Below are 12,414 nucleotides of genomic sequence, written 5' to 3'. Positions count from 1 at the left end.
TAAATCTTCAAGTTCCAATTTGCAGTCATCGGAGACATTCTAGTGTCAAAGGTCAGAAGGGGTGGTCTAAACCACCATGAGGTACATTTCGAATATATATATATAGATGGCTTATGATGTATATATATATATAATATTTTATTTTATTATATATATATATGTTATTTTATTTTTTTTTATTTTTTTTTTTTATTTTTTGCTTCGAATCTGTTGGTGCTTCGTTTTTTTTTTTTTTTTACTTTGCTGCTTGACAAACTTTGGGCAAATATATATATATATATATATTGATTATCATATATATATATTTTTTTTAGAGCTCGGATTACCCACATCAGCCTTGGCTTGTGCACAATCAATCGCTGCTTCCGGTTTCAGCTTATCCGACGTCGACCACGCACGTTCGCCCTCTCAACGCAACGTGTGTGGTCTTGCCCAACCTAGCTCCACATCGCTGCTTCCGGCTTCAGCTTATCCGACGTTGACCACGCACGTTCGCCCTCTCAACGCAACGTGTGTGGTTTTGCCCAAGCCTAGCCCAGTCTTGTTGATTACAGTCTGTAAAGCCTCTCTGATTTCAGCTTAAATTTCCAGTATCGGCTTCGGACTTCACCTCTCTAACTGCCCAAATTTGTAAGTATGACATTCAACCCCCTCTTCCGAATATAAATATATTTAAATATATATAAATATATTTTTGTGGCAATGTAGAGGGCTCAAGCAATCTGATGAAAATAAAAATAAAATAAATAAATAAATAAATAACTGAATCTGAATATGGACTCAATTTTTGTGGCAATCCCAATGATATATATATATATATATATATATATATATATATATATATATATTTTTTTTTTTAGCTCAAACACCGTGATTTTGGCCATATGGAAACATGCACTAGCACTTGAAACCTCATTGAGGTGCTTGGCTTGAACATAATTTGTTGAACTTTATCACCGAGGAAAGGCCGAATATAACTTGTTGACTAGTATTTGAGCTCCATTTTTGACATGGAGAGAGAAAACCCTGGACTTATGAATATGGACTTTGGAAAGGACATTCTTGTAATTTGCATAATGATCCATTGAATCTTGCTACTGATAAGCAATGTAATATACTTCGGATCTCGGGCCTGAAATTTACTATTGAACTTCACTCTGTCCAAATTTTGAGCCCCGTATAAATTGGACCTTTAATATAGAACATAGTGACTTTAAGAAATTGACCCGATTGAACTTCATCATGAAGCGACCTATGACATTGCACCTCTTATTGATGATAGAAGACGAAAATCTATATGTTGATGATGCACCCATTGGTATTAAAATTTGTTGAGCTTGAGGAACACCCGAGAAAAAGAATTGTTGATGACTTCTGGGGTTGAACCTGGACTCTTGGTGTAAAAAAATTCCTCGTAGAATTTGTTGAATTCATGGACTCTCAGATAAACGAATAGTTGATGCCGAAATTTCATTCGAATGTGTTGCTTTAATTCCAATATTCTGAATTTTAATACGGTCAACTCCTTACTATTTATACCTGTTATTTCAGCCATATGTCTTCTCGAAAGAAACCCGCTGTCCCGGGGTCATCGGAACCGGCTCTCATGAAAGAGAGGGATGTACCTCCGGCATCTGAGTGGAGGAAATCTCCTTATTTTGGTCGGAAGGACCCCTTCTGGCGGGCGGCTACCTCCACCACTTCTCTTCTATCTCCGAAGGCGGCTCCATTATGTCTCACTGAGGACACTGACTCTGGACATGAGGCCCTCATTTCGAATTGAGCAGGGGGACTTTCCATACTGTTATCCTCAGTTCAAGGCCTTCTCAAACCCTCCTTTCGGTTGGCAAGAGTGGGTCGATGATGTCCTCTCGGACAGGAGCCTCTGTCAACGACTTCAGGAGGCCCGGCTATTGATTCCGGTGAAAATATCTAGATCTCTATCCATCCGTCGCAACAATGCTAGCCTGGAAGCCATGGCTCTTCGATGGAGCACCGAGACACACACCTTTATACTTGGCCAGCACGAGATGGGGCCCACCATTGAGGATGTGTTCATGTTGCTGCGTTTGGAAGTGACCGGCCCTGATGCCTTCGACCCTGAGCAGACACCCCCCGAAGATGATTCTTTGATCCAATCTCTGAAGCTAAATCTTCAAACTTGTGGTCGGTGGAGTTCTGTTTTTGATGGTTCAGCGAGGAGGACTAGTCGAGTAAGGACGGACCGTGCCTCCTATACTGCATGGATCCGTCACTTCTTCAAGGATCTTCAGCCCTTGGCCAGAGATACTGATCCTGACTCTCGGGAGTATGAAGCCGGTCCGATGTATGGCTCCAGGCTCTATTTCTTGGGATTTCTGGCTTGCTTCCTTTCATTCTTCATTCTTCCGAGCACACCTCCGGATTCCCTCAATCCTTTCGTCTTCCCCTTGGCAGTCAGGCTCTTCAGAGGAGATCGGATCCCTTTGGCTCCCCTATTTCTTGGAAATCTCTATTATCGGCTGGATCTGCTACATCGAGATATGGTTCGCTCCGTGGGTCGATATGAGCCTGTCTCCTTTATTCACAGCCAGTTCCTGCTATGTTTCTTCTTCGAGAGGTTCCCAAAATTTGCCCCTGCTCCGACTGTATTTGAGGCGGAAGTTCTTCGGGAGATAGTGGATAAAGATGGCATCCCCGTGCTCGATACTGATGGGTCTCGGACATTTGAGAAAGCGAAGTCTTGCCAGCCGTTGATTACACGTTGGTCACGTACTATTTCCACCTTATCCTTGAATACTCTGGTGGATGATCCCCGACGCTTTGTGGCACGGCCGTATGTATGCCCACCTGTAGGTGTGGCCACACCGCTTATCTATCATGGTTCCTCCCGCTTGGTGTCTTTTCCTTTGCCGAAGAACATCCCTGCACCCTTTGTTGATATGCTAATTATGATCCGTCCGAGTTCATTACCGGTGTGGCATGAGGAAGGCGTTGATAGTGCCGTTTATAGGCCTGACCGTGTAGCATGTCAATTCGGGTTTGATCAATGTGCCCCGGGGCCAGCACCTCATTTATTATCATTTTCAGAGAGCTACGGGCGCTTCAGTCGCCGGCTTATACACACCGTGCTTCCCATATCCGGCTCTTTGACGATGCCAGGCTTGAGCCGAGTAGGGGGTTTCACCCCCTCTTTCAGGCGGTATTGGCAGAAGAATATCGATGCGTTTATTGCATTTGTCCAGAGCAGACCGACCGTATGTTTGCCTCCGCCGATTTATAAGAAGGATTCTTCTCTTCGGCTACCCGAGAGCCGAAAATCTGACCACATGTACGAGGGTTTCTTCACTTCATCTGCTCCAACTGACCCTTCTGCTCGGGCATCTGCTTCTAGCTTGGCAATTACTTCTCCAGAGCCAGTCCCTTTGAATAAGGCCTCTGGTCCTCGGACGACCCGCCTTAAGAAGATGGCTCACAAGAGGACTTCTGATGCCAGTCCTTCCGCTCCTCGCCTTTCCAAAAGGCTTCGTGAGGTACCCGAAATTCTTGATTTGAAGCTACTTTCCTTCTTGCGACTATACCTTCTAAAATGAAAACTTTTATTTGCCCATGTTATGTAGGATCCTGCGGTTGTTGACGTTCTCGGTACCGTGGCTCCTGGCCACGCTGCCTCCCCCAGGCCGGACTCAGACTTGGACGACACCCTCCCTTTGTCTGCAAGACTTGTGAAGATGTGCACCCCTCGTATAGCAGTTATAGATGACGATGATGATGAGGCTAAGTCCTCCGATCATTTTTGTGACCTTATTCCACGCACGCGTCGTCATCGCCCTACCGTAGCTGAGGAGGAGCACTACCTTGGTGACGAGTTTATTGGGGCTCACCGTTCTGATGTTGAGATTGCTGGAGGGACTGATGCCACAGAAATTGATGTTGCGGGCCATGCTTCTAGAGGCGATGTAGAGATGAGGTGCGCCTCTGGGAATGGTGTGGAGGTGGATGTGCTAGAGATCTCTGAGACTCGCTCTGGCACTTATGGTGATTCTCATCCTCCGGCCCTCCTTCCTTCTTCAGGGATGACTACTACTGTTCAGGCTTCATCAGACATTGAGATCGATCAGGTGGTCTCTACACGACCAAGTGACTTTGTTGATGCTAGGAGTCCTTCAGTTGCCCCTGCTTTGCATATTGATTCTCCCTCTGGTAATCTTTCTTTCTGAAGTTTGTCATTTACTTATATCTGTGAGAAATCTTTACTTAAATGATTTTCCTGTTCCCTACCTCTAATAAGGCCTTCTTATCTTTTCTTCAGTGTTAGCTGCTAACGGGGTCTTGCCTTCACCTACCTCAGACTCTGCTCCAGTGTTAGCTGCTACCGGGGTCCTGCCTTCACCTGCCTCGGACTCTGCTCCAGTGTTAGCTGCTACCGGGGTCCTGCCTTCACCTGCCTCGGACTCTGCTCCAGTGTTAGCTGCTACCGGGGTCCTGCCTTCACCTGCCTCGGACTCTGCTCCAGTGTTAGCTGCTACCGGGGTCCTGCCTTCACCTGCCTCGGACTCTGCTCCAGTGTTAGCTGCTACCGGGGTCCCGTCTTCACCTGCCCCGGACTCTACTCCGACTCTCTTTGTAACTCCTCACGGTTCTCCTTCTCAAGGGGGAACACCTGCCTTTGAGACGACTGCCAGAGGTTCTTCATCGCCAGTGCCTTCAAATATTTTGGATTTGAATCTCAGTGATTTCCACATTGATAGTGATGCTTTTGGTCTGTCCCCTTATCGTTCGGCATTCTCAGGCTCGGGACCTCTGCCGGGAGTTACCCCTCCGGGTGGTTCATCTAACCCGATAGACATTGGGGAGATTCCTGAGACTAGCAACTTTCCGGCCCCAATTCCTCCTTCGACTTCTGGCAAAGTATCATTTCTCCATTATTGGGTAGCTCCTGAGTTTGCTTCAGTTCTACAGCTTGTGCATTCAAGTTACCCGGAGACCTTTGCTTCATTTGCTTGCCAGTGTCCACTCATTCAGACTGCTCTTCTCGAGTCTTTTGCCACTATCTTATATAGCTTGGACACGCAACGGTTGTGTGACCTTAATGGAAAAGTAGTCGAGACGGCGTATCAGGGGATCTCTGACATGGAGCGTCACCAAGTGGACTTATCATGGCTTCGGAAGCGCCTGGATATAGCTTCGAACGCCAGTCATCGGCTGGAACTTATGTCTGTGCTTGCCTCTTATCGCACCTCTATAGATGAGACAAAGGCAACTCTTCGTGAACTTGAGTCGGGTTATGCTCGGGCCTTGGAGACTTTAGAGGCACACTCTACTGTTTGTCCTCCAGATGTAGATGTGACGGGCAGCTTCTTCGAAGGTGTCTTTAGGAAAGATTGAGTTTTTTTTTATCATTACTTTCTTGCCCCTTTCGATAAAAATGTTTTATCTAGGACAATGCAATGAAATGACAAAATTTTTGTTGTTTGGATATTTTCGCATTGTTTTCTCATTCTACTTGATAAAATATTTATTTCGAATGATAGAACAATCATATGCACATGTTTATAAAAGCTGAAATATTCTCATTAGTTCTTCAACTTTCTTGACAAAAGCATAATAGATTCACTGTAAGTGATGGGATAAAACATACACCATAGAGAAAACCAGCTTCTTCATAACGCAAGGGAAATACAACCTTTAGACAAAGTAAGAAAGTGAAAATGAATTTCAACATAGATGAGTCCAACTATGGGTAGTAATGCTTGATAAACTTTGCATTGAGCGGGCCAGTTCGGAAGCCGTCTTCAACCCTTACAAGTTTGTAGTACCCGCTTGAGCTTGCCTGAACCACCTTGTAGGGCCCTTCCCATTTTGGAGAAAACTTGGGTAAAGGCTGTCCTCGCATGATTGGGTCTACAATCTTCCATACTAGATCACCTTCTTCAAACTTCCTTGGTACCACAGTCTGGTTATAGGCTCGGGCGATGGACTCATGATACCTTTCCATGACTTTTGCAGCTCTGTCATGCTTTTCCTCTAATGCTTCCAATCTGGTGGTTCGAGGCTCCAATACCATCCCCGAGGCGAGAGCCATTCGAGCAGATGGCGTTTCCAACTCTATAGGTAACACTGCCTCGGACCCATACACAAGGGAGTAAGGAGTTGCTTGAGTTGGCTTTCTCTTCGAAGTGCGATACGCCCATAGGGCTACTATCAACTGTTCGGACCAAGTCCCCCCAAACTCATCCATCATCTTGCTCAGAATCCTTATTAGTGTCTTGTTTGTGGCTTCCGCCTGCCCGTTCCCTTTTGGATAGTAGGGTGTGGATTTGTGATGCTTCACTTGGTAAGTCTCTAGGAGGCTCTTCACATATTTGTTTATGAAGGGAGTGCCGTTATCCGAGAGGATGGTGTTTGGTACTCCAAATCGGCAGATGATATTCTCCTTGATGAAGTTCGCAACTGCAGGCCCCGTAGCATTCTTCAGAGGAATTGCTTCGACCCACTTTGTACTCAATTCTGTGGCTGCGAGAATCCACTTGTACCCCTTAGAAGATGTGGAGATGGGCCCTATCAGATCAAAAGCCCAGGTATGGAACGGCCATGGCGTTCGGATACTATGCAGGTCTACAGCTGGAGCATGGATCAAATTTCCGTGTTTCTGACAAGTCTGGCACCTCTTCACGTGATGGGATGCATCTGACTCCATGGTCGGCCAGTAATACCCAAGGTGTATAAGTTGCTCGAACAGCCGAGCCCCTCCTTGATGTTCAATCTCGTGGGCTCTTCCGAGGACTAGATCTGACTCTTCCTTGGAGAGACATCTCAGGGGAGTGCCCTCAATACTTCTTCTATACAGCTTGTCCTGATCAAGAAAGTACCGCCTCGCTCTCCTCTTGAGGTGTGCAATGTCCCTCGGGCTCTCAGGTAGTGTTCCCTCTTTGAGATAGTCAATGTAGACTTGCCTCCAGTCAGGGGTATCAATTTCAAAGCAACTCTCATCCTCCCGGATGTATGACTGACACTTGGGGCATTCCTTCTGTAATTGATTCGAGTCCTTCTCCATCTCGGGCCAATAATAACCTTGTCTTTGGATTCTTCTATACAGACTGATATCCCCATCCTCGCAAGACTTTTCATGGATCTGTTGTAGTCGGAAGCTTGCTTCTTGTTGGCCAATACACCGGGCTAGGAATCCGGTACCTCCTCGGAAGTAAAGTTCACCTTGAATAATTGTGAATTGGGCAAGCTTGGCCATAGTCAGTTTTCCAACTTTGCTTCTGAGTTGTTCGAGGACTTCTCCTCTCCAGTCCTCTGGAAGGCCTTTGTCTTCGGGTATTATTGAAGGTTCTGTTCTCTTCTTGATAACAATTGTTGCCTCTTCCTCTAGAATGTCAACTCTTGCCCCTAATGTTGCGAGGGCATCTGAAAACTTGTTGCCGGAGCGAGGCACATGCTCTATTTCGACCTTCTGAAATTTGTCAAGAAGCCTTTGGACTGTTGTTCGATATGTGGCCAAGGCAGGCTCCTTTAAGACGAACTGTCCTGAAACTTGCTTCACTATCAGCTTTGAGTCCCCCCGGATCCGAATCTTCTTGATATTGTGCTTCTCAGCTGCTATCAAGCCTAAAATAAGAGCCTCATACTCGGCTTCGTTATTCGAACAATGGAAATCCAGTTTATAAGACAAATATAACTTTTCCCCACTTTTGCTTGTAAGGACTATCCCGGTTCCTCCCTTCCCTCCGGCTGCTGCTCCGTCAAAGCTCAACGTCCAGAAGCTTTCCTCGGAAGCCATAGCTGCGTGCACCTCTCCTCTTAATTCTTCATTCACTGGTTCATAGTCACCACTTCGAAATTGGGCAAGGAGATCAGCTAAGGCTTGGCTTTTGATCGCCTTGGGGGCTACACATGTGATCTCGAATTCACCCAGTGCTAACAACCATCTTGCCACCTTCCCGGTTAGAGCAGGCTTGCTGAGGAGGTATCGGATTGGATCACTTCTAGTAACAATCTGAATCTGATGTGCTAGGAAGTAATGTCTGAGCTTTTGGGCAGTGAATACCAAAGCTAAACAATGTCTCTCTACTGGAGTATATCGGACTTCTGCTCCTCGAATCTTCCGACTGATGTAATACACCGGGCGTTCTACTCCATCTACATCTTGGACCAATAATGCCCCTATGGACTTGGGGGTTGAAGTTAGGTACAACATTAGAGGCACCCCGGGCTGCGGGGCTATCATGGTCTGAGGCGAGGTCAAGGCCGCCTTGATTCTCTCAAAGGCCTTTTCGTGCTCTTGGTTCCACTCGAACTTGGCATCTCCTTTTAACAAAGAGCCGAAAGGCGCAGAGATCTCTGCCAGTGCTGGGATAAACCTCCGAATATAAGACACCTTCCCGAGGAACTTCTTTAACTCCTTCTGAGAATGCGGGGGAGGCATTGCTCTGATAGATTTGACCTTGTCTTCATCTGCCTCGATACCATGCCTATGTACAAGAAACCCGAGGAACTTCCCAGCCGTCACCCCGAAAGCACATTTGAGAGGATTCATCCTCATTTTGAATTTCTGGCACCTCTTGAATACCTTCTCAAGGTCTCGGAGATGGTCTTCTTCTTTCTTGGATTTCACCACTAGATCATCAACATAATCTTCCATCTCATGATGGATCATGTCATGAAAGATTGCAGTCATAGCCCTTTGGTAAGTTGCACCGGCATTCTTGAGTCCGAAAGGCATGACTGTATAGAAGAAGTTTCCGAGAGGTGTTCTAAAAGCGGTCTTTTCTGCGTCCTCTTCAGCCATCTTAATCTGATTGTATCCACTGAATCCATCCATGAATGAGAACATCTGGTGTCCCGAGGTAGTATCCACGAGGGTGTCGATGTGAGGAAGAGGGAATTCATCCTTCGGGCAAGATTTGTTCAAATCTCGAAAGTCTACACATACTCTGATTTGGCCATTCTTCTTCTTTACTGGCACGATGTTTGCTAACCACGTGGGGTACTGTATTGGTCGGATGAAACCAGCCTGTTGAAGTTTTTCAATCTCCTCCTTAATCTTCTCTTCGAGATCTGGATGATATTTTCGAGCAGCTTGCTTAATTGGCTTGGAGTTTGGGAACACGTCAAGATAGTGGGAGACTAGGTCAGGATCTAGTCCGGGCATTTCCTTATATGACCAAGCAAACACATCTGAGTATCGGCTTATCAACTTTAACAACTGTTCCCGCTTTTCTGGGCTAAGGCTCGAACTTACGAATACCGGCCTTGGTGCATCTTGTCCATCACTCAGATCTATTTCGATAAGTTGTTCGGGCTGAGGCTTCGGCCCATCTTGCATACATTCTGGAGCCACTTCAGGCTTTATTACTATATCATTGTCAGGAGGCTCTTCTTTTGACTCGGAGTCGGTGACTGAAGAAACCGACTCCCCGCACCTTCATAAATAATACACCATCTTGCCTCCTTCTCGAACTTTCATCACCTTCCGAGGAATAGGCGGACTTTCTGGTCTAGACATCGCCCGCTTACTTGATTCTGTCATCGGCTCCTTGTCATCTTTGATATCCTCCCAACGAGGAATTTTGACCCCTCGAGGCTTAGAGGTGGTGGGAACTTCTTCGACAGCCAGTTCGGTGAAATAGATGGCATCAGAATAATGAGCTTCATGGATCTCGAACGGCCTTTCTGTAGCCTGAATTGTCACCGTCTTCTTTCCCCATTTAGCCTTAACACACTGATGATAACTTGATGGTACAGCCCCATATCTATGCATCCAGGTCCTCCCTAGAATGATGTGATAATTTGCCTCAGAATCGATAATATGGAACTTGGTGGCCGAGCGAATCTCTCCAACGGCTAAATCAACTGTTACGCATCCGATAGTAACTCTCCTTTCTCCACCGAAGCCAGTGATGACTATCGGCTGCTTCACAATGCGTTCTTCAGAGATTCCGGCTTTTTCTAGAGTAGCGCGAGTCATAATGTTGATAGAGGCTCCACTATCTAGAAAGGCCCTTTTGAACTCAACCCCGTTAATAAAAACAGTCACATAAAGCGGGCGATTGTGAGAAAAAGGATACTTCCGATCAGCCTCGGAGAAAGTAATGGCACTAGATTGCTCTTTTGCCTTCCTCGGGATAGACCCCTCAGTCGACATGCATTCCTCATGGTGTGCCTCGGCTATATTAATGATAGACTTGGTGATTTCCGTTCTTGCCTCCCTGGAAAGTCCAAGCTGGTCAAAGAACTGCTTGAACTTTACACAGTCTTGCAGGGTTTTGGCATAGTGATCCGGATCTTTTTCCACTCTTGGAGGCTCGTAGTTAACCATCTCCTCGGTCTCCTCAAAATAAGATGCCACATAAACATGGTGTCCTCCTCTTCCATAGTATTTTTCTCCTCCTTTTGGATCAAAGGGATCTTCGCCATGAGTCATAAATGTTCTGCCCTCTGGATCGAGAGCACTTCCATAGTAAACTTGCTCACCCTCTGGCTCGAGGATGTCGTCCAGATAACAGTCATCGTCATCGAGATTAGCGATAGCCTCGATCATTGGGCCTTCATAAGCTATCATAGCAACATTCTTGCCCTTGTCTCGGTGTTGAGGATACGGTTGTTCTCGGATGTCTTGAGTCCCTCGCTTTTTGAACCTCAATTCGTCTGCCTCGACTTTATCTCTGAAGATTTTCCTGAGAGTCCAACACTTCTCTGTCGGATGTTTCAATGTACGATGGTAGACACAAAATTCAGGGCTCTCACGGTCCTTTTTTGATGGCATTTCTTCAACATAAGGCAATTTTAGCTCTCCGTCAGCCACCCATTCCTTAACTAGAGCTTTCACTTCCTCGATTCCACATGGATAAGAAACATTCCCCTTTTCACCATTATATTGCTTTCTTTTCTGGCCCCTATGACCTCCCCCTTGTGAATTTCGGGTATCCGGGGCAGAGGCAGCAGCAACGATAGGTCCACGAGATGACTTGAAACTAGTCTTGTAACTGGCTTTAAATCCGGACTCCTGAGCCTGAGGAATGCTAATGTTCCGAGCTGCTTCTATTAATGCCGAGAAGGTGGGTAGTTTGTGGTTAACTAGAAACATTTTGTACCTGCTCAATGCCCCTTCTAGACAAATTTGGACCAGATAACTTTCCTCAACTGTTTCATGACAATCCACGGCCTTGTCCTGAAACCTTTTGACGTAGTCAAGGATGTCTTCACTTTCTTGTTGCTTCTCTTTACACAATGTAAGTGTGGTCACCTTCTCCGCCACTTGAAAGAACTTGGAGTGGAATTTGTTAACCATTTCCTCCCAACTTCGAACAGAGTTTGGGGCCAAATTAACATACCAACTATATGCTCGGTCGGTGAGGGACTTCGAGAATTCTCTCAGTCGGAGGACGTGGTTTGAACCATGAATACCTAGAGTCTCGATGAATCGCACAACATGTTCTCGGGCATTTCCTTGTTTGCCGTCGAACTTGATGAACTTCGGCACTGTATACCCCTCAGGGTATGGATAGCTCAGCATCTCAATGGGGTAAGGCGGCTTGACGTCTGGATCAGGCAAAGAGGGTAAGGTCCTCTTGCCCCGTTCGAGATCGAACATGGCCTGCACATCGGCGAGAGTGAGAAACTGTTGAGGGAGAGAGTTTGATGGCGGTATTCCCGGGACTTGGCTTATGTACCCGAAGACTGAGCTAGGGGCGTCTTGGCCATTCTGATGCTGCGAATTCATCATTGGTGAGGACATTTGACGATACTGGCCATCAGCGCCTATAGACAAGCCAGTTGGTGATGGGGTATTGAATTGAGGCCCGTAAAGTCCACCGTACGGCGCCGCTATACCGGGTTGTGCTTGCAAATTTATTGTCGGCACCAAAGGAGGCCCGCTTGGTGCTTGGGTAACATTTACTGGTGGCGTGACAATATTAGGTACGGGCAGAGCTCCCTTTTGCGCTATCATGCTCCTTATGTTTTCTTGGACACCAACAGTCGCCGGAGCACCATTCATTACACTAGAAACTCCCCTAGTCACCATTGGATCTTGGCTTGGCACGCCATGGAGCCCGGGTATGGGCAAACTGCCGCCGCCTACTGTGGTTTGAGCATGTGTTACTGTGGCCGTGTTGCCATGAGCCATAGGCTGATTGGGGCCTACTTCTCCTTGGATTTGATTTTGCGCTCCGGCGAGAATAACTCCACCACCAGTTTGATTCCCGTTTGGCGCCGGTGCAAAGTTAGAACTCATCACCAACATGGTGTGAGTGAGATTCTGAAGAGTGGTAAGAATCTCTTGCTGAGTATTCTGAAGTCCTTGAATGGCTTCAAGCAAAAGTGGTTGATCTGGAGTCATGGTTCTGTCATCACCACCATTAGAGGATCCTTGTTGGTGAACTTCATCTTCTCCCGCCATCCTTGTTGGAGTTGTGTGAATTCCAG

At 46.5% G+C, this 12,414-nt stretch overlaps 1 protein-coding gene across 1 annotated transcript; it reads left to right on the top strand.

Annotated features, from left to right (window-relative positions):
- The first annotated feature begins 3,921 nt into the window (after positions 1–3,921).
- Positions 3,922–5,540, top strand: LOC145801781 (uncharacterized). Its single transcript, XM_082893471.1, has 2 exons — positions 3,922–4,182; positions 4,292–5,540. Exons 1-2 carry the CDS (start codon positions 3,945–3,947, stop codon positions 5,365–5,367), a joined length of 1,314 nt encoding a protein of 437 aa, XP_082749597.1. The 5' UTR covers positions 3,922–3,944; the 3' UTR covers positions 5,368–5,540.
- The last annotated feature ends 6,874 nt before the right edge of the window (positions 5,541–12,414 follow it).

The sequence above is a fragment of the Camellia sinensis genome, chromosome 10 (genome assembly GCF_055761805.1).
Source record: "Camellia sinensis isolate YWXY chromosome 10, ASM5576180v1, whole genome shotgun sequence".
Lineage (NCBI taxonomy): Eukaryota > Viridiplantae > Streptophyta > Magnoliopsida > Ericales > Theaceae > Camellia > Camellia sinensis.
Note: the sequence above shows the minus strand (reverse complement) of the source record. Positions and strands in the feature narration are given on the sequence as shown.

Bases quoted from the DNA above. Each gene is read 5' to 3' on its own strand.
- LOC145801781 (XM_082893471.1), top strand. From the start codon at position 3,945: ATGAGGTGCGCCTCTGGGAATGGTGTGGAGGTGGATGTGCTAGAGATC. The intron at 4,183-4,291 runs GTAATCTTTCTT...TCTTTTCTTCAG, and splicing joins GCATATTGATTCTCCCTCTG to TGTTAGCTGCTAACGGGGTC.